At 39.6% G+C, this 21,658-nt stretch overlaps 2 protein-coding genes across 2 annotated transcripts in view; one reads left to right on the forward strand and one right to left on the reverse strand.

The window, feature by feature from the left end:
• ANKRD27 (ankyrin repeat domain 27) overlaps positions 1-1,560 on the reverse strand; it is an 88,701-nt gene extending 87,141 nt beyond the window's left edge. Inside the window, exon 1 of the mRNA XM_074211473.1 lies at positions 1,450-1,560. The gene's annotated coding sequence lies outside the window, so the exon portion shown is untranslated. The remainder of the gene's footprint in view (positions 1-1,449) is intronic.
• A 2,827-nt stretch (positions 1,561-4,387) lies between these two features.
• On the forward strand, positions 4,388-5,193 carry RGS9BP (regulator of G protein signaling 9 binding protein). Its single transcript, XM_074228053.1, has one exon. The coding sequence runs from the start codon at positions 4,397-4,399 to the stop codon at positions 5,108-5,110; it is 714 nt and encodes a 237-aa protein (XP_074084154.1). The 5' UTR covers positions 4,388-4,396; the 3' UTR covers positions 5,111-5,193.
• The last annotated feature ends 16,465 nt before the right edge of the window (positions 5,194-21,658 follow it).

Below are 21,658 nucleotides of genomic sequence, written 5' to 3' on the forward strand. Positions count from 1 at the left end.
CCTCATCTGTATAATGGAAATACAATAAATCTCAAAGAGACTGTTAATGCAAGAAAAATGCATAATAGACCTTAAGCTTTGGTTAACATTATTTCTTAAGGGAAATAATATTCATGTCTTCTACAATATATTATTCCTTAATTTAAACTGAAGTTGGACCTTTTCTATCAAATCCTCAGAAATATAACAATTCCTTTAAAAATCATTAAGTTGGAGCAGCTAGGTGGCCCAGTGGAAAGAGTACTGGCCCTGGATTCAGAAAGATCTGAGTTCAAATCTAACTCATATTGACTTTGGCAAACTTGACGTTTACTAACTGTGTGACTCTGGACAAGTCACTTAATCCAGATTGCCTGGCCAAAAACAAACGAGTCATTAAGTAAACTCCCTTAGGATAAGGGTATTATTTAATACATCCAATTTCTTATCCCTCACTCCAGGAATGTTTTCAAGCTATTAATTAACTAGGAAGCTACCATATTCCTGTTACAGATGTAGGAAGCCAAACCTATTTTGGCACTACCCAGATTAATGGAGACAAACAACATATTTATTTATAATCTGCTGTCAGTGGCTAAAATGACAGACTTACTTCTCATCTGAAGATGTAAAAGAGAGGAAGCGAGAAAGGAAACTTAGAAAGAAGAGAGGAAACAGAAAATGAATGTGTGAAAACTGCCTTGAGATGTTTAACAGGCAGAAACAAGGATAAGGTCCCTGTAGCCCAGCTGTGAGAAGATGCCACTGCGGCCACTGCCTGGAAACCCAAGGGCAGCAGGATCATCGACGCCAGCGGAGCAAGGGGAAACCAGAAACTACGAAAAGATCGAGTGCCATCCGGCTCTCAGTGCGGGCACCAGCGTGGCAATGATGACGATGCCAAGTGCGAGACGGGGGAAATGAACCCCGACTTCTGGTTGCCCAAACACACAAAGTGCCCCCCCCCCCGCAGAACAACCGCACGTCTAAGGGGTCAAGAATGATGCCCGGCATCGGGGGGGGGGTCCTGGGAGGCGCCCCCGGGTGAAGACTCCGGCTCCTCTCCGGGGAACCCTCCTGAACGCGCCACCCCTGCCCCTGCCCCTGCCCCTGCCCCTGCCCCTGCCCCTGCCCCTGCCCCTGCCCCTGCCCCTGCCTGTACGTAGCCAGAAACAGTAAAAGTGTCACTCTTGGGCCGGGGAGGGGCGGTGGGGGAGGGGAGGGGCGAATAGCGAGGCCCACGCCCGGGGCGCCGGGGGGCCCGCGAGGGCAGGCCTTCCCGCGGACGCTGCCCCCGACCCACCCCCTCGCGAGGGCTGGGCAGAGGCACCTGCGGGCGCGGGGCGGGGGCGCCCGGGGCGGGCTCCCCCGGCTCTCCGCAGCCCCGGCCCGTCCGGCCGCCCGCCGCTCCCGCCGGGCCAGGCCGGGCGCGCGGACCCCGGGCCCGGGAACTCGCGGCGGGCCACTTACTCAGGTAAGTACCATGGTTTCACTTCCTGCCCATCTCCCGGGTGGCGGAGGCGGAGGCGGAGACGCCGACATCTGCACCTCCAACGCAGGCACTTCCCCGCCCCTCCCAGCCCCGAGCCCCGGCCCCGGAGGGCTCGCGGCCCCGAGCCGCAGGCCGGCCAATCAGCCGCCGCCGCCGCAAGACTGACGCGCATACGGTCCAATGGCCAAAGCCTCACTGGTTCGAAAGGCGGAGTCCTCCACGAGCTTCCTACTATCCGCTGAGCATGCGCGGGACCACCCCTGAGCCGGGAGGAGGGTCTAGATGCTGGTCCGCCACTTGTGGCGGGGGAGAGCCCGATCCGGGCTCGGCGGGAGGGCTGGCCCTTGGGGGCTTCCTAAAAAAGCCTTCCTGTGAATTCGATTTCTATGCGCTGTGTGGGCAAGGAGTCTAAGGGCGCTTCTGAAAGGTGGCCCAAATGATTCCTCCTCCCCGGGACTCAGTTTCCTCAATCACAAAATGAAGAAGTTAGGTTAAACAGGTATTAAGCAAGCGCTTACTGTGTGCACAGTGTGCTAGGGAATACAAGCACGAAGAAGGAATCAGTCCCGCCTCGAAAGTTTACGTTCTCATAAGGAAGACAAAGGCGAATAAAAGACAGGCAGTATAAATGGAAAGTTCATGCACCTATCCATAAAGTAGCGCGGTGCACTCTAGGAGAGCAAGGAAAGTGGGGGGGGGGGGTTGCAGCAAGTTTCTACATTTTCTCATTTCTCTCGTAAAAACCTTTTGTGGTTGGTGCTGCGGGAGGATGCCCATGTGGCGGTGAGGAATCTTCACATCAGTTAGAAGGACCTGCGTGCCATCATACAGCATGTGCCAGGCACAATTTGCACTCTTCTCGTCTTTATTGCACCATAAGGTTTTAAATTAGACACAACATGAGGCAACTAGGTGGCGCAGCGGATAGAGCACCGGCCTTGGAGTCAGGAGTACCCGAGTTCGGAGCTGTGTGGCCTTGGGCACATCACTTAACCCCGTTGCCTTGCAAAAACTTTAACTACATAAATGAATGAATAAACAAACAAATAAATAAGACACAACAGCCCTGACAAGACTGAAGATACAAAAATTTAAATAAATAAATAAAAAGATATAACAGCCCTGACGAGAGAAGATACAAAAATCTAAATAAGTAAAAAAATAAATGAGACACAACAGCCCTGACAAGACTGAAGATACAAAAATTTAAATAAATAAATAAGATATAACAGCCCTGACAAGACAGAAGATACAAAAATCTAAATAAGTAAAAAAATAAATGAGATACAACAGCCCTGACAAGACAGAAGATACAAAAATTTAAGTAAATAAATAAATAAATGAGATACAACAGCCCTGACAAGACAGAAGATACAAAAAAATTTAAATAAATAAATAAATAAAAAGACACAACAGCCCTGACAAGACAGAAGATACAAAAAATTTAAATAAATAAATAATAAAAAAATAAATGAGACACAACAGCCCTGACAAGACAGAAGACACAAAAATTTAAATAAATAAATAAATAAGACACAAACAGCCCTGACAAGGCAGGAGATACAAAAAGATTAAAGAAAGAAAGAAAAAGAAAGAAAGGAAGAAAGAAAGAAAGAAAGAAAGAAAGAAAGAAAGAAAGAAAGAAAGAAAGAAAGACACAATAGCCCTGACAAGACAGGTGATACAAAAAATTGAAATAAATAAATGAATATAAATAAGACACAACAGCCCTGACAAGGCAGAAGATACAAAAATTTAAATAAATAAATAAATAAATAAGACGCGACAGCCCTGACAAGGCAGGAGATACAAAAAGATTAAAGAAAGAAAGAAAAAGAAAGAAAGAGAGAGAGAGAAAGAGAGAGAGAAAGAAAGACACAATAGCCCTGACAAGACAGAAGATACAAAAAAATTAAATAAATAAATAAATAAATAAATAAATAAGGCACAACAGCCCTGACAAGACAGAAGATAAAAAAAATTAAATAAATAAATAAGACACAACAGCCCTGACAAGGCAGGAGATACAAAAAGATTAAAGAAAGAAAGAAAAAGAAAGAAAGAAAGAAAGAGAGAGAGAGAGAGAGAGAGAGAGAGAGAGAAAGAAAGAAAGAAAGAAAGAAAGAAAGAAAGAAAGAAAGAAAGACACAATAGCCCTGACAAGGCAGGTGATACAAAAAATTTAAATAAATAAATGAATTTAAATAAGACACAACAGCCCTGACAAGGCAGGGGATGCAAAGACCCCCCCCTTACAGAAATGAGGAAACGGGCTCAAAGAGCGGAATGGCCTTTTGCAGGGCCTTTGGGGACGCGGATAGGAAGCCGCTCCCAGGCGGTCCGCCCCGAACGTCCCGCCACGCCCGGCCCGGCCGGCTCTGGGTTGGGAGCTCCGGGCTTCGCAGTCTTCCGACGTGCACCCCGCCCCCCCCGCAGCCCGCCGGGCGGGGGCGGGGCGGAGGGGCACGTGACCCGGCCGGCCCCCCCGCGGCGCCGCCCCCAGCCTGTGGGGTGCCCGTCGCGTGCACCCGGAGCGGGAGAGCCGCTCGCGGCGTGTCGCAGGAAGGCAGCGGCGCACCGGCGGGGCGAGGGATGGGTGCCCGGGCCTCGTGCCCCGGACGCGGGTGAGGGCGGCGGGAGAAGAGAAAACCAAAAGGCAGAGCGGAGAGCCCCGGCCCTGGCCGGACCGGTCGCGGGGTCCCGCAGGAGATGAGCGCGGCGCGGGGCCGCCCCGGGCGCCGCGCGGAGCCAGCCTCGGCTCCCCCGGCCCCGGCTCCCCGCGCTCCGGGCGCCCGCACGCCGAGGAGAGAGGGGCGATGAGGAAGAGCCGGGCTCGGGGCGCGTCCGAGGGCGGCGGCCGCTGCCTCCGGGTCCCCGCCTCTCCGAGCGCGTGAGCGGGAGCAGCCCGCGTCCGCCGCCGCAGGCATGGCCAAGGAGGAGTGCAAGGCGCTCCTGGACGCCCTGAACCGCGTGACGGCCTGCTACCGGCACCTGGTGCTCAGCCTGGGCGGCAGCGCCGACTCGCAGAACCTGCGCCAGGAGCTGCGGCAGACGCGCCAGAAGGCGCACGACCTGGCCCTGGCCAACAGGAGCCGGCTCACCGCGGCCCTCCGCGACCGCGGCCTCGCCAAGGAGGACAAGGCGGAGTTCGAGCGCCTCTGGGTGGGCTTCTCCACCAGCCTGGAGATCCTGGAGAGCGACATGAGGCGCGCCCTGGAGCTGGGGCTGGAGTTCCCGCTGAACGTGCCCCGGCGGCCCCTGATCCAGACCGGCCTGGCCGGGGCCACGGCGGGCGTGGCGGCGCGAGCCCTGAGCGCGCAGAACCTCAAGTGCGAGGCCGAGCGCAACGTGGACCAGCTGGACCTCATGGACCTGGAGCGGGAGATCCGCAAGGTGGGGGAGATGATGTACGAGATGGAGATGAAAGTCAGCGTGCCCCAGTGGACCGTGGAGGCCAAGCAGGACCCCGGGGCCGAGCTGCACTCCACCGCCAGCGCCGGCGCCTCCTCGGGCGGGCTGGTCTCCGTGCAGGAGGCCAAGGGCTCCTGCGACGGGAGCAGGCTGCTGGCCGCGGGGGTGTTCAGCGCCGTGCTCATCCTGGCCGTCATCCTGGCCGTGTGCGTGGTGAAGCTGTCCTGAGGGAGCCAGCCTCCTCCCCGCAAACCCTCACCCAAAGATCAAAGGGCCAGGTTGGGGGAAGGGAGGTGGATGTCTCTTTTTGTAGGTTTTTGCAAGGCAATGGGGTTCGGTGGCTTGCCCAAGGCCACACAGCTAGGTCATCATTAAGTGTCTGAGGCCGGACTTGAACTCAGGTCCTCCTGGGCTGGTGCTCCACCCACTTCGCCACCTAACTGCCCCAGGTGGATGTCTTCTGCAATGAATCTCTGTGTTTTTAAGCACACTTCAGACTCTGCAAAAGCAGTGCTGGCTTTCTGGACCTGGAAGAGTTAATTTTGCACAAATTATCTGGGTATTATAGCTAAAGGCTAGAAGGGATTTACCCGCTATTAATAGAAGAGCCGTTACAACGACCCGAAATTACCTCTCTTTAATAGGTTACTATGTGCTGCTGGTTCATGTTTACAAAGTGTCTGAATTTGACACCCCCCCCCAATAATTTGAGGAAAATTACAATGGGTCATTTTGTAAAAAGGTTTCCTTTTCCTTTTCTTTCCCAGATAGGAATAGCAAATAGCATATAAGCGGTTTTTTTTTTATCTTAATCCTTCAGGCCTGAGTTTAGAAGAAAACGCAAATAGGGAACCACTGTAAATGATGGTGCCTGATTTGATTGATTGTATTCTTTGACCGGGTTTTTCTTTAGTCACAAAAAAAAAAGCCAAACTAGATCGGTAGTTTGGTAGAAATTAGTTATGTTTAAGAGGTCTCACAAGATTAATCTTTAAACTACAGGTACCCTGTTCTACTTGAATGTGCCCTTTAATATAGATTAGCTAAACTGCACATTAATATTGAAGATCAGAGAAATAAACCTGTTTCATCCAGGAAGAAGAAAAATGGAAAGTCATTTTAATAGACTTTGGTGGTACTCAGATTCATAATTAAAATCGACACTTCCTCCTTCACTCTAATTTGTCTTTGTTCCATGGGTAGACTAGAGCTGTTGTCCACACAAGGTTGAGGGGGGAGGGGAAATCCTTTTCTAAATCCTAATGCTATAATCCTCAACAGCCAAATACTTAGTGAGACCAGTAATATTTTAGCTTGCTTAAGGGGATGCCAGGGCCTCCACCTTTGATGGAAACCAGAGGAAATGAGGGTACATTTTTATGTCCACATATCCAATCACAACCTTGACAGGCAAGAATTCAACTTAAATCACTACTGAGAAGAGTCACCAGATACCACTAATCCAGAGGAATAGTGACTTGAACAACTATTAGATTCACCAGTCAAAATATTCTTAGCTGAGTTTTCCGTTTTTCAAAATTTTCATATTTTTTATTTGGAAAGCAACACTCAAATGCAATATAAGAAATGCATACACTAAATAAATACACCAAATACATAATTTGTTCTACTCTCCTTTTGCATGAAAACTTTTGACTGTTTTTCATGCTATACGCACACTATGGTACCCACTGCAGGGTAAGCAGTTCCATTCAATATAGTAAGCCTGTTCATTCATATCTGACTCTTCATGACACCATTTGGGGTCTTCTTAGCAAAAATATGGAGTAGCTGTCCTTCCAGTTCATTTTACAAATGAGGAAACTGAGGCAAACAGTATTAAGTGACTTGCCTAGGGTCACCCAGCTAGTAAGTAGATTTACAAGGCTGGAGTCTTCCTGACTGCAGTCTCGGCACTGTATCCACTGTGTCCCCTAATGAGCTTAGCTAATAAGTGTCCTGATTCACAAGCACAGTACCACCAGTCATTTTATTTAACAACACATTAAAGTGTGTGCAAAGTCTTTACATATATTTACATATATTATCTATTTGATCCTCATGATGGCCCTGGCTGCTAGTGCTATTAGCCACCCCTTTTATATAAACACAGAGAGATTAACTCACTTAGCCCTCAATTCACTTAGCTAGCAAATATAAGGCTATATTTTATGTCCACCACCTAGCTGCCTCTGGTATTGTGCATTTAATTTAATTTTTCCTCTAAAAGAGCTAAAATTATCCTTGGAAAGCTAGAGTCAAGTGAGCTAAGTGCCTATACTTGTAAATTAATTGAGAAATCTATGAAAACACCATTTATCTTAGACTTTAAATTTGCATAACTATTGCTGCCTTTTTCTTAGAGCAAATTGTGTTCTGCCTTGGAAAACCATTCTTCATAAAAGGCTTTTGAGTTCTATCCAGTGAAGTCACAATACATAATTGAGGCATTGAAAAATTAATAAGAATGCATCTTGCTGAGTTCAAGACTGTCCTCAGATAGTCTCACTGTGTGACCCTGGGCAAGTCACTTAACCCTGTTTGCCTCAGTCCTCACCTGAAAAATTAGCTGGAAAAGGAGATGGTAAACCATTGCCAAGAAAACACCAAATGGGTTCTCCAAAGAGTTGGAAGCTGCTGAACCTCAGGAACAAGAGAAAAATTGCAGATCTTATTTGGAGTTCTTTTTTCACAAATAGTCTCATCCTTTTTGTTTTCATGCAAAGCACTTGACACTACCTTATCTATACTGTATTAAACCCTAAGGAATTTTTCAAAGATGTCTAAGCTATGACAAGGAAATATATTCACACCCCTAGGAGGAGAAAATGACTGTCTCAGAGAGGTTTCATTAGCAGAGGCAAAGAAGTTGATAGCTCTTTTGGAGCAAGACAGAAACAGATGCCCTAGTCTACATTGATTGCTGCTCTTCTTCCCTGGGGGCCTCCTTTGGCTTTAGGGAATAGAAGCAAGAGGTAATTTGAGAAAGTGGCTAGTAAACATTGCCACTTCAGAAAAGAGCTTCTGAAGTCTATTGTGGTTTTTTTCCCCCCTTCCTCTTAACTACCTTCTCATTCCCATCCCACTTCAAGCCAGTTATCCTTACTTCCTCTCTAAACCAGTTGGCTGAATGATCTTTATTTAGTCCTAAGCCAAATAGTAGAGATTTTATGAAGCCAATATAAGCAGTATTTATAAAATTGTAATAGCCATTCTTTAATGCAAACACAAGATACCAAAGATTATTATCTTTAGAAACATGAGAAATTTAAAGCATATCTCTTTTGTACTCCTGTTGTCTTGGCAAAAATGCTGGAGTATTTTGCCATTTCCTTCCCCAAGTTCGCTTTATAGTTGAGGAACTGAGACTGGGTTAAGTGATTTGTCCAGGGTCATTCAGCTAGTAAGCATCTGAGGTCAGATTTGAACTTACGAAGATGATTCTTCCTGACTTCAAGTCTAGCACTGAACCATCCACTATACACCCAGCTGCCTCATTTTATCATTTTATCCATACTTTATATCATTTTATCTATGATTTTAATTTGTCTTGCTTTCAGTTGTGAATTTTCTTCCATCTACTTTCCCCTTCTTACCCATTGAGAAGTCAAGAAAATCAAAACCCATTGCAATTATAAAGTCAAGCAAAACAAATTCCCACATCAACCATGAGAAAAAGGAAAAAAGAAAACTTAGTTAAATCTGCACTTTTGAGTCCATCTGAACTTAAGGTTAAGGTTATTACCTTAAGTGTGTTATATCGTGAATCCTTTGGAATTGTGGCTGATCATTGTGTCAGTCAATTCATAATTCTTTCAAACTTGTTTATCTTTACAATATTGTTCTAGTTTTGTTCATTTCACTTTGTATCAGTTCCTAAATCTACCCAGACATTTGAATATTCTCATACTTTTTTCTCACTTTAGAGAAAACTAGCTTTTCAGTTAAGCATTTTAAAGATATTCTCCTGAACTCAAAGGATTCTTACTCTCCTGAACTCAAAGGATCCTTTCTAATTTTTATATTATAGTGCTTTTCAGCTGGGTATTTTGGTTCATTAAAAATGACTTATATAAATCATAACTTGCCAGTTTTTGCTATACCATCCTTATAAAGAGTAACTGAGATGAATTGATGAGTGATTTTTATTGGTTGTTGCCATCCCTCTTGGATAAAGGTTTGATATAGCTTTAGATGTATCCCTTATCCTCAAATACATTTACATTCACTATTCTGACTGAAATATAATAATCACAAGGGATAAATGCTTCTTAAAAAATCATGAAAATGGTTGCAGAAAAGATCTGAAATTCTAACATATGCTGTTTATTTAGTACCTGGGAATATTTTAGCCTAATTTTTCAAATTGAAATCTTAGTGTTAGGAACACAACATGCTCTATTAGACCCTTTATTATTCCTTGTCACAAAAATAAGTCAAGTATAACTTTTGACATCACAAGCTATTCTAACAATGCTTTCATTCTGTATGTTAAATAAGAAAATGAATGAAGTCTACCACAAGCCTGATAAACAGTTAAATTGGCAAAAATCATTCATTTTCTTTTTAAATTTTTTTTAAATTTAAGATTTATTATTGATTCACAAAAATACAGTTTAGTGATTTTAACATTAAAAAAATTTTATTTTATTTTCAAGTCCTCATTTCTTCTTTTCTCCTCTTTTATTTCCATCTATTGAGAAGGCTAGACAAACAAAACTATTACAAATATATTGAGTAAAGCAAAACAAATTTCTACATCCAATAATGAGTTTTCTATCACTTTCATATACTATAACTTTTTCAGCCGTTCCCCAATTGTTGGGTACCCTACTCCTTCAGGTACCTCAATTTGGTGTTACAATAAAATATAAATTCTAGAATCTTCAAAGGATTAACTAAGATAATCATTTAAGTCAGTGTCAAATCTTGTCCTTTAAGCCACCAATTTTTCCAACCTAAAGATTAGATTCAAAGAAATGCTCTTCAATAGTTATTGCTATTATAAATTCAATCACATTTTATTAGCCAGTGAATCATTGATTCAAAGAGAAATTTTCCACCTGAATTTGTCAATTGGGTAAATAATTAGCTTTCCTCTGCTATTTAAGAAATCTTCACAATACACTTAATATGGGAGATTTCTTTTAGAATGAAAAGTTAGTCTTAAATTCTGAGCTATGATAACATTTTTTTCAGGCAAAAACAGCTCACCAATTCCTTTGCTCTGGGAAGCAGATAGGAGGAAAAGACCCTATAAATAAAATTATTTCTAAATTGTATACTTTATGGCATACTTAATAATAATAACTCACATTTATTCAGCCCATTTAGGTTTACAAGGCATTTTACTATCTCCTTTGGGCTTTAAAACAAACCCTTAACCAGAACACTGTACACATTAACAGCAGCATTGTGAGATGGATCAACTATGATGGATGCAGCTCCTCTCCAGAGTTAAATAATCAAAGATAACCCTGAGGGACCTGTTATAGAAAATGACATCCACATCCAGAAAAAAAAAAAAACCCTATGGAGTCTGAATACAGAATAAAGCATACCATGTTCACTTTTTAAAATTTCTTTTATATTTTTTCTTTCTTCCTCATGTTTTTCTCCTTAGTTCCTCTTTCAAAACATGATTAATATATGTTAAACAGGATTATATATGTACAACTTTTATTAGATTGTCCCTGACAAGGGGAGGGGAGAAGGGAAGGAAGGGTGACAGAAAAATGTGGATCTCATAAATTTGAAAAGGGATAAATGTTGAAAACAATCTTTGCATGTAATTAGAAAAAAAACCCAAAACCTATGAGGTAGGTTAGTTAACCTTTCAGAGCTAGTTTAAGTATGTGAGGTAAATTTAAACCTAGTTCTTACTAGAAATCCAATCCTTAATGAATTACACCATGTACTTCCTAAGCAAGTTTAAAGTATGCAGCATCAAATATACATATGATTAATACTGACATAATGAATAGTTCTGCTTGAAGAAACACTAAGAATGTTAAAGTACCACATGTTGTAATCTGAATTTGCACATAACTTTTTTTTTGGAAGAAATGAGAGTTAAGTGACTTGCCCAGGATCACACCACCAATGTCTGAAATCACATTTGAACTCAAGTTCTCCTGACTCCAGGGCCAGTGTTCTATCCTTTTTGCCATCTGGATGCCCCATGCTACAGCTTTTTAACCATCAGACTTCTTTCTAGAATGTGATAGTTGTCTTATCTATAATATTTTTTATTAGTGAGAGCCAAATCACAATTATCTAAATATTGTATAAAAGGATGGCATTGTTCTCAGATTTGAGGGGCTTGAATTCTAGTCCTGAGGCTGCCACTAATTTGTTGTAATTATAAAATAATAGATTGGAAAGGACCTTAGAGTTCAGCTTCTGTTCCCCTACATAAATTTAACAGATGATGAAACTCAGGCACAGATAGGTTAACTCACTAGTTCAAGGCACAGGTAATAAGTGACAGAACTAGAATTCCCACTCCTTTCTCCAAATCCAGTGCAATTTCTATTGTTCCATGTTAGACTTTAACCTTTCTGGACTTCTGCTCCCTCATCTATAAGCTATATCACTAAGATCCATTTATAGATGTAAAATATGTAAAAACCCAGGATCAGGGGCGGCTCAGTGGCGCAGTGGATTGAGCACCAGCCCTGGAGTCAGGAGTACCTGAGTTCAAATTCAGCCTCAGACACTTAATAATTAGCTAGCTGTGTGGCCTTGGACAAGCCACTTAACCCCATTTGCCTTGCAAAAACCTAAAAAAAAAAAAAGTATATTGAAAAACCCAGGATCAAAATGCACATGCATTAAAAAATGCACAACCACACACCACCACCACCACCACCACTCAGTTCTAAATACCATTAGTATTCTTCTTAACACATAATGTTTAAGAAACTGTTGACTTTTTAGTAATTTGGAAAATTTAATAATTAGGTTCACTGACCTTTGGTTTTAGCTCAATTCAGAATGATTAGTTTCTGAACTTAAACTCAGTTTCATATATCACAAATCTTGATAGAATATTAATTTGAATTCTGGAGAAGTCAAAGTTTGAGGTTAAGAAAATATAGTATTTGTTATTTTTTTAAAAACACTTTTTTTTTGGTAACCAGATTATCTGACAGATTCCTAAAAGATAACTATGAAACTCCACAATGTCGTACTAGAGTTGGGAGAGTCTTAAAATATAAATTAACTAAGGCAACATAGAATTACAATCATATTAGTATGACAAATAATATACTCTCTAAATACAGTAAGAATAAAGTTTGTATGAGGAACTAAAACCAAGTCTTTTGGATTTTTTTTAATTGTTCATTCCAACTATTTCCTATTAGGCAAGAGAAAATGAAGTATTATATACAACCTCTTTAATCTTGAAAAGTAAAGATGTTGCATAAAGTATTACTTATTAGTTACAGCTAATGATTTTTTTAAACCTTCACTTTGCTTACTCTTGCATATTCTGATATTTGTGAAGGCCCCTAATCAACATATTTACCCTTCACAGATTGTCATTACGTAAAGAGATATTCAGAAATATCACTGGATTATAGATCCACAAATGCTTTCCCTCAATACGATTATGTTAGTCTTTTAATGCAGGCTGAACTGGACCAAATAATAGGTCCACAAAGAATTATCATTTGTTGCTGTAAACATACACTAAAATGTCAGAATGACTTAGCAAAGAATGCCTTTGTTTCTTATTAATATTCAAGTATGTTTGGCTGAAATAGACACATTCATTCATGCATGAGAGGAAAAACGTTCATTTCTTTCTTTCAGAAGAACCATGAAATGTCAATCAATATTTGTTACTTGGTTCTTAATCTTCATATTGCAATGACCTATGAAGCAAACATAATTTTGATATGAAAATAGCAATGTGAAGTTACTTAAAATAAGAAGTTCTAATTGATGCCACCATCTAGAAAAGTTAATCTGGAGTTAAAAATATAATTATTAAAGGTCAATGTTGCAGTAAATATTTCTCCTCCAAACACTCAAATATGTAAATAATCTTAAAATGAATAAGTTTATATAGATACAAGTCTTCAAAGACAAAATTTACTTCATTTTGAAAGTCACTTTAGCTTTCTCCTAAACTTTCTCAGGCTACTATGGGTACTCACAAGAGAAAACAAGAAGGAAGATTAAGAATGGCTATCTAGCTTTACGGCAACAAGATGGCACAAATAGATAGAGCACTGGACCTGGAGTCAGGAGGACCTGAATTCAAATCCAGACTCAATCACCTACTAGCCATGTGATCCTGGGCAAGTCAATTTGTCTCTACTTATCTCAGTGACTCATCTGTAAAATGGGGACACCCTGGAGAAGGAAATGCAAGTTACTTTAGTCTCTTTGACAAGAAAACCCCATGGATTTTGTTCATAGAGTAATGGCTGAACCAAAAAACAACTAGTTTTAAATAGCAGGTAAAACACTGAACAAAATAATAGGAAAAAAAATTAGAAAAAAACTTTATTTCTTAAAAATTTTTATTAGTGCTTTTAAAATATCAATATCATTTCCCAATGTTTCAAAACATTGCCCCACCTCATTCAATAAAGTTTAGATGAGAAAAAAATTAACACTGGAAATTTTAACCATCAATTTGCACCTTAGGTCTGATACTTCTCTACTGAGGAGAGAGAGGAATACTTAATTAAGCAATCAATTACCAGTATTTATTCATCATCTACTTCTTGGAAAGATCCTTGCTAGGATCTAGAAATAAAAGATCAAAAGTTAAATAATCCCTGCCCTAAAGGAGCTTAAATTCTATCTATTCATCTTTTTATCTATCTATAAGTTTAAATTCATTTTTGTCCATCCATCCATTCATCTATCTATCTATAAAATAGATAAAAGGTGATTTGGGGGGAGGAAAAACACTCATAGGAGGGTGGATCTGTGGAAGTGGCAGTTGAGTTGAATCTTTAAGGAAACCAGAGATTTTAAGAGGAATAGGTGAGAGGTTGAGGAGAAATAATGTGATTCTGGTGTAGGAAATGTCCAGTATAAGAAATGGAAAAGTAGAAAGAACAGGAAGAAAACCAGATTGACTGATCTATAGAGTGAATGAAAACAATATGTGATAGGGCTGGAAGGGTCAGGCTGAAAAGAACTTTAAATGCAAAACATAAGAGTTTATATTTGATCTTAGAATTAATGGGAACCATTATTGAGTAGGGGCATAAACATGGTCAGCTCTGCACTTTCGGAAATCAATTTGGTAGCTATGTGTATTGGAGAGAGGAGGGGCTTGAGATAAGGAGACAAAATGAGAGGCTATGGAAATAGTCCAGGCAGGAGTTAAAATCCTATCTAAGATTCTAGTGTAGCTGTGTAAGTGGAGAGAAGGGGAAGGATGAGAGATCTATAGGCATAGAAGTGGCAAGATCTGATAATTGATTGGAAATGTGGAGTAAGAGAAATTAAGGAGTTCAAACTGACAATAAGATTACCAATCTGAGTTAGATTACTAATCCTCCCTTCTCTTCCTCCCACTCCCCTCTTTTCTCTCTCTTCCCTCATTAACCCCCACCCCTACCCCATACCCCCATACTATGGATTCCCTCTCTCTCTCTCTCTCTCTCTCTCTCTCTCTCTCTCTCTCTCTCTTTAGATTTTTCAAGGCAATGGGGTTAAGTGGCTTGCCCAGGGCCACCTGGCTAGATAATTATTAAGTGTCTGAGGTCGGATTTGAACCTGGTACTCCTGACTCCAAGGCTGGTGCTCTATTCACTGCACCACCTAGCCGCCCCTTTCCCTCACTCTTTTTTAATAAACTTTATTTTTCTTATTTTTCACCAGCTACATGTAAAAACAAGTTTTAACATTCATTTTTAAAACTTTGAGTTTTAAATTCTCTCAAATTCTCTCCCTTCTTCCCATCCCACTGTCCCTGATTGAGAAAGCAGGTTATTTGATATAGGTTTAAAATATCTAGTCATGTAAAACATTACCATAATAGCCATATTGAAAATGTAAACATACCCTCCCTCCCAAAAGAAAAACCTCAAGAAAAATAAAGTGAAAAAAATATGCTTCAGTCTGTACTCAGACACCATCAGCTCTGTCTTTGAAGATGGATAGTATCCCTTTTTTTGGAATAGTATTCTTTATCAGAGTTGTCTTGAATCACAGAATTGCTGAGTATGATCAAAACTGATCATACTGGGTTCAAATCCGGTCTCAGACACTTAATAATTACCTAGCTGTGTGGTCTTGGGCAAGCCACTTAACCCCGTTTGCCTTGCAAAAACCTAAAAAAAAAAAAAAAAAAAAAAAAAAAAAACCTAATCATACTACAAAATTGCTGTTACTTCTTCCTTCACTGTGTCTCTGCCCACCCCACCACCCCACCACCCCCCCTCTTACCAGCAAGGGTAAGACGGATCTTATTGAAGTGCAGATACCTCTGGACAGATACCACTGAATCAACTAACCCCAAATTCTGGGGCGGGGGAGAGGGTTAAGGGGAAGGGGGTGCAGCTCTGTCAGGAGCAGCCTTAGTTTTAGTAGCCTATGTCTGCTGCACCTCTGGACTCAGGCATGCTGACCAGGCAAGGTCCCAAGCTGTGGCTGCTAAATGGAGGAAGAAAACAAGGAGTGAGCACTCACTATTGAATGTAGTTGCAGAGGGCAAGGATCTTCCTAGTTGTGGTTATTTGAAGGAGAGCAGAGTCCCTTGTTTTGGTTCTAGGGCATAGGAGGAATCTGAGGCTTGCAGCTGCCCAAGGGATTCCAAGGACTAAAGAATGTTTCCAATAGCAGGTATTCTAGGGGCTCTGATCCTGGCTCACTGTCAGAAAGAAGAGAATCAGAAAGAGAATCAGTGACCACATCTAGCTTTGGATTATAGAATACTGGAGGGAGCCATCACCAGCCGTCTATATCTTTCCACTGGACTCGGGTAGAGAGTGAGTCTGGTGACTGTCACACTTAAATTTAATTCACCCTCCTCTTGTCATTGGTCCTCTTTGAGAAAGAAGGACAAACAACGATCTGTGAGTAGTTGTAGCTGACCCCCAATCCCCATGGGAACCCAATCAGTCAGTTCTGGTTGGATAATGCTGCTTTTTTTCCTTCTTTTCCTAGTCCTTCTCTTCATTCTCCTTTCCTTCTTTTACCTCCTCATTTTCTTCCTCCTCCTCTTCCCTCTGTCCATGTGGGAAGTCATATCCTTACATTTGGGTGTTCTGTCCAAAGAAATATAAATTTAGATTGCTTATACTTCCCAAGATGTCTTGGTGTTTTGGAACTAGATTTTTTTCTTCCTTATTTATTCTATCATTGTTTTGGGTTTTTTTTTTAACTGAGACAGTTAAGTCTTTTGTCTCATGTAGTTTTCATTTATGGTTTCTTGAAATAAAGCTCTGAGAAATTAGACTTTGATAAGGTCCATTGGTATTCAAATGGTGCTACTTGACTACATCTTTATACCCAAATCACTCTGGCTTTCACTGATTGGCCAATAAGAGATCCCAGTCCAAGTTTTACTTGGTCATTGCTTGAGGTCTGATGTCTCAGATTAAGTGTAAATAGCAATGTGCAGTCCAGAAACTCTTGAGTGTTTTCTCCTCCCAGAATGAATCTTTTGTGAAAGCAAACTTGGTCGGTCATCTTTTGCCTCTATTTTTATCTATTCTCTAATTACTGAATGAGTATTGTCTCCAGTCAACTGACACCTGGGAAAGACTTTAGTTTACAAAGATCAAAGATTCCCTCTGCACCACAGTCACCCAGACCTGTGTCTAGTCATGTGGATTCAGTTGACTGGAAGAAAGAGGCTGATGATTTTGCACAAATCTTTGTCATTTAACTCCAGTTCACTTGCAAGTCAAGACATCACCTTCAAGTCTTTGGTTCTCTTCAAGAACAAAGGACAAACAACAAGGATACTGGAAGAAGCAAAAAATTAAAGGCTCCCAGATAAAGCTCAGAAAACAACAGCACAAAACATCTGAAGCCTGGGACATTATCCCCCCATGCTTTGGGAGCAACCCCAACATAAAATTAATAGCCAAGAAATAGATTATTAAAATTATTTTTAAAAATAGAGATACTGACCATAGAGAGCTATTATATAGAGAACTCTGAAGAAGACACATCAGTTTTTTGTAAAGCTTCAAAGAAAAATGAAAAATGGTTATAAGCCTCTCAAAAGCTTTTGAAAGAGCTTAAAAAACTAATCATCAAGAGAGGCTGAGGAAAACACTGGAAAAAGAAATATGAGCAATGCAAGATAAGCAACAAAATTATGAAAAGAAAATCAATCATTGAAAAAAGGGATCCAAAAACTTAGCAAAGAAAATAACTCCTTAAATATGATTTCTCTCTCATCACACTCGTTTGGATCAATGTACAACATGGGGTTGGGGGTGGAGAGAGGGAAGTAAGATTGGGGGAAAAATGTAAAACTCAAATAAAATCTTTAATAAAAGAAAAAAAGAAGATAACACCATAAAAATTGGAATTGGGATGACAATTGTGAAAGACTTGGCTACCATGATCAATATAGTGATCCAAGATAATTGCAAATGCAGTCCATCCCCAAAGAGAGAATTGATGATCTCTGAGTACAAATTGAAGCATAATATTCTCATTTTTTTTGCTTTTTTTTGTGAAATGGCTATTATGGATATATGGTTTACATGATTTCATACATATAATTTATATTATGTTTGTCTTCTCAGTGAATGAGGGAGGGAGTGGAGGGAACATGAATATCTGGAATTCAAAACTTAAAAAGGAAAGAACACTTAAATAAATAAATGATTTTTTTGAAGAACAAAAAAAATTAGAATTAGGTGAGGGGAAGTTAATGACTTGATTAAACATAAAAAATAATAAAGGAAACTCAAAAGAATAAAGAAAAGAAAAAAATGTGAAATATCTCATTAGTAACACAATTAACCCTAACCTAGAAAACAGATTGAAAAAAGATAATATAAAAATTGTTGCACTAACTGAAAGTTATGATCACAAAAGGGCTAGGACAATATTTCAAGAAATTATTAAGAAAATTGCCCTGAGAGGTGGCTAGGTGGCACAGTGAATAGAGCACGGGCCTTGGAGTCAGGAGTACCTAGGTTCAAATTCGACCTCAGACACTTAATAATTACCTAGCCGTGTGGCCTTGGGCAAGCCACTTAACCCCATTGCCTTGAAAAATCTAAAAAAAAATTGCCCTGAAATTCTAGAATTAGATGTAAAAAGAGGTCCCAAATGAAAATATTATAGCTAAGTTTCAAAGTTCCCACATCCAAGAGAAAAAATAGCTAAAAATAAAGAATTTAAATATTGTGGTCTATAGTCAGGATAACACAAAATTTAGCAGTTTCTACAAGAAAAGACAAGTAAAGCTGAGTGTAATCCTGCAACAGAATAAAAATAGATATTTAATAAACCAAAAGATTTTCAGTTATTCTTAAGGAAAAGATTAGAATTGAATAGAAAGTTTGACTTTCAAGAATCAGAAGAAACATAAGAAGGTAAACATGAAAGACTAATTGTTAGTGATTTAATAAGGTTAAACTGTCTACTTTTTTTTTTAGGTTTTTGCAAGGCAAATGGAGTTAAGTGACTTGCCCAAGGTCACACGGCTAGGTAACTATTAAGTGTCTGAGGTCGGATTTGAACCCAGGTACTCCTGACTCCAGGGCCGGTGCTTTATCCACTGCCACCTAGCTGCCCCAAACTGTCTACTTCTTACATGGGTAAATTATATTAGTAACTCTTAAAAATGTTATTACTAGTGTATTTTGAAAGCATATATAGATAGAAGGGGCAGCTAGGTGGCACAGTGGATAAAGCACCGGCCCTGGAGTCAGGAGTACCTGAGTTCAAATCCGACCTCAGACACTTAATAGTTACCTAGCCGTGTGGCCTTGGACAAGCCACTTAACCCCATTTGCCTTGCAAAAAAAAAAGCTAAATAAAAAATAAAAGGGGGGTGAATGTAAGAACTTTTACAGTGACTGTAATAGGGTATAGATAGGGTAGAGGGCAGGAGCAAGAACTGTATTCTCCTCAGAACTGGGTTAAAGAGGGAATAAAAGACTTCTTAACTTAGAGATGGAAGGGTAAAGGTTGGGATAAGGGAGGGTGTCATAAAATGATGTGAGGAATAAGAAATAGGACCTTCTAGAAATGTGTGAGGATTAAAGAGGAGGGAGAGGATAAAAAAAGAGAGAGGAAAAATAGGATGGAAAGAAATACATGTGTAGTTATAACTGTGAATATGAATGGGATGAAATCACCCATAAAGCAGAAACAGATAGCAAAATGAATAAGAAACCAAAACCTGACCATATGTTGTTTACAAAAATAAAGATAATTAAAAATAAGAGACCCACATAGAAAGAAAATTAAGGGCTGAAATAGAATTTATTATGCTTCAACTTATGGGGGGGAAACAGAGGTAGTAATCATTATCTCAAAGTTAAACCTAGATTAGATTTAATTCAAAGAAACAAGCAAGGGAACTATATTATATTTAAAGGTACCACAGATAATGAAATAATAGCAATATTAAAGATGTATAAATGAAATGCTATAGCATTCAAACTTTTAAAGGGAAAGGTAAATAAATTACATGTGGAAATAGATAGCAAAACTCTAAAAATGGAGATTTAAAACTCCTCCTCCAAGAACTAGATAAATATAACCAAAAAGATAAAGAAAGAAGTCAAGGTGACTAATAGACTCTTAGATAAGCTAGATATGATATACATTTTTATGAAACAAATATGATGCTGATACCTAAACAAGAAAAAGCAAAAATAAAGAAAATTATAGACTAATTTCACTAATGAACATTGATGCAAAAAATTCTAAATAGCTAGCTAAGAGACTACAAAATATTTCCCAGGGGCAGTTAGGTGGCACAGTAGATAGATAGATAGCTGTAGTCAAGAGGACCCGAGTTCAAATCCAACCTCAGACACTTAATAATTACCTAGCTGTGTGAACCTGGGCAAGCCACTTAACCCCATCCATTGCCTTGCAAAAAACAAAAACAAAAATTTATAAAAAAAGAAAATATTTCCCAAAGATTATTCCTTGTGATCAGGTGGGATTTATACAGCAAAGCAAGGCAGGTTCAATCTAAGAAAAGTAATTAACACAATTGAATACATCAGCAATAAAAATAACAAAAATCATATATATATATATATATATATCTCAACAGATGCTGGAAAAGCTTTTGACAAAATAAAAGATTCATTCTTATTAAGCAAAACTTGAAAGCAGAAGTTTAGATGGATTTAGCCTTAAAATAGTAAGAAACATCTACTAAAAAAAGATTCTAACTAAAACCATCAGTAAGCATTATCTGTAATGGGGATAACTTATAAGTCTTCCCAATAAGATCAGGAGTAAAACAAGGATGCCATTATCACCAATTTAATATTGCACTAGAAATTTTAGCTATAGTAATAAGAGAAGAAAAAAGAAATTGAAGGGATCATAATGTGCAATGAAATAATAAACCTATCTCTTTTTTTCCAGAAAAATTATGGTTTATTTGGAAAATCCTAGAAATCCAACTAAAAAGCTAAAGGTCCTAAAATAAACCCACACAAATCATCAGCATTTCTATATATCACCAACAAAGCCTTGTAAGAAGAGATAGTAAAATAACTGTTGTTGTTTTTGAGTTGTGTCTGACTCTTTGCAATCCCACTTGGGATTTGGAAAAGATACTGGAGAAGGTTGATATTTTATTCTCCAGCTTGTTTTATAGAAGAGGAAGCTGATTTACCAAAATCACACATCTAGTAAGTGTACAAAGTCAAATCTGAAGTCAGGTCTTCCTGTCTCCAAGCCCCAATATCTACTGCATCATTGTAAACCATATGAACTACCAGGAATTTACTTATCAAGACAAACCCAGATTTGAGGAAGGGAAATAGCTTGGAACTAAAATGTAAGCAATAAAAATTAAATTAAAAAAACCAAGTTATGATAGTGACAGGGACTCTGAGACACACACCCTGAAGAGAATGATTCCAAAATATTGACAAGCAAAGTCTCAGAGAAAAATACATGTTAGGCACAAATTCAGTTAGAATTCCTAGAAGAATGAAGCAAGAGCTTTTTTTCACAAAGAGTTTTTAAATGTTTTTAAAAATTAAATGAGAGTGCTTGAGGAAAATTTTGTATAAGAAATGAGAACCATAGAAGACAGAATTGGAAAGGGAATTAGTCATTTAGGTACAAAATATTTTCCAAGCAATAAACTCCCTAAAAGTTAAAATGAATCACATAGAGATCAATGAGACAAGAAACACTAAAACAAAGATTGAAGGACAGAAGAAATTTAATATATCTCTTAGTAAGTGACCTGCAAAACAGATTAAGGAGAAAAAAAATTTAAGAATCATTGAACTACCATTAAGTCATGACCTAAAAAAAAGACCATAGACATCATGTTCAAAGAAATCTTAAAAGAAAATTGCCCAGTTATTTTAGAACCAGTAGGCAAAGTGGAAATAGAAACAATTCTCCAGCTAACTTCTAAAAGAAACCCCCAAAATGAAAACTCCCAGGAAAATCATATCCAAAATCTAGAGCTCCCAAGTCAAGGCAAAAACTCAAGTGTCAAGGAGTCATAGTTAGAATTACACATGATTTAGCTCCTCCTATAAAGGAGCAGAGAACTTGGAATATGACAGTACAGAAGGCATTGGCTTACAACAAAGAATAAATTAACCAGCAAAAATGAACTTT

Source organism: Macrotis lagotis, chromosome 1 (genome assembly GCF_037893015.1).
Source record: "Macrotis lagotis isolate mMagLag1 chromosome 1, bilby.v1.9.chrom.fasta, whole genome shotgun sequence".
Lineage (NCBI taxonomy): Eukaryota > Metazoa > Chordata > Mammalia > Peramelemorphia > Peramelidae > Macrotis > Macrotis lagotis.

Bases quoted from the DNA above. Each gene is read 5' to 3' on its own strand.
- RGS9BP (XM_074228053.1), top strand. From the start codon at position 4,397: ATGGCCAAGGAGGAGTGCAAGGCGCTCCTGGACGCCCTGAACCGCGTG.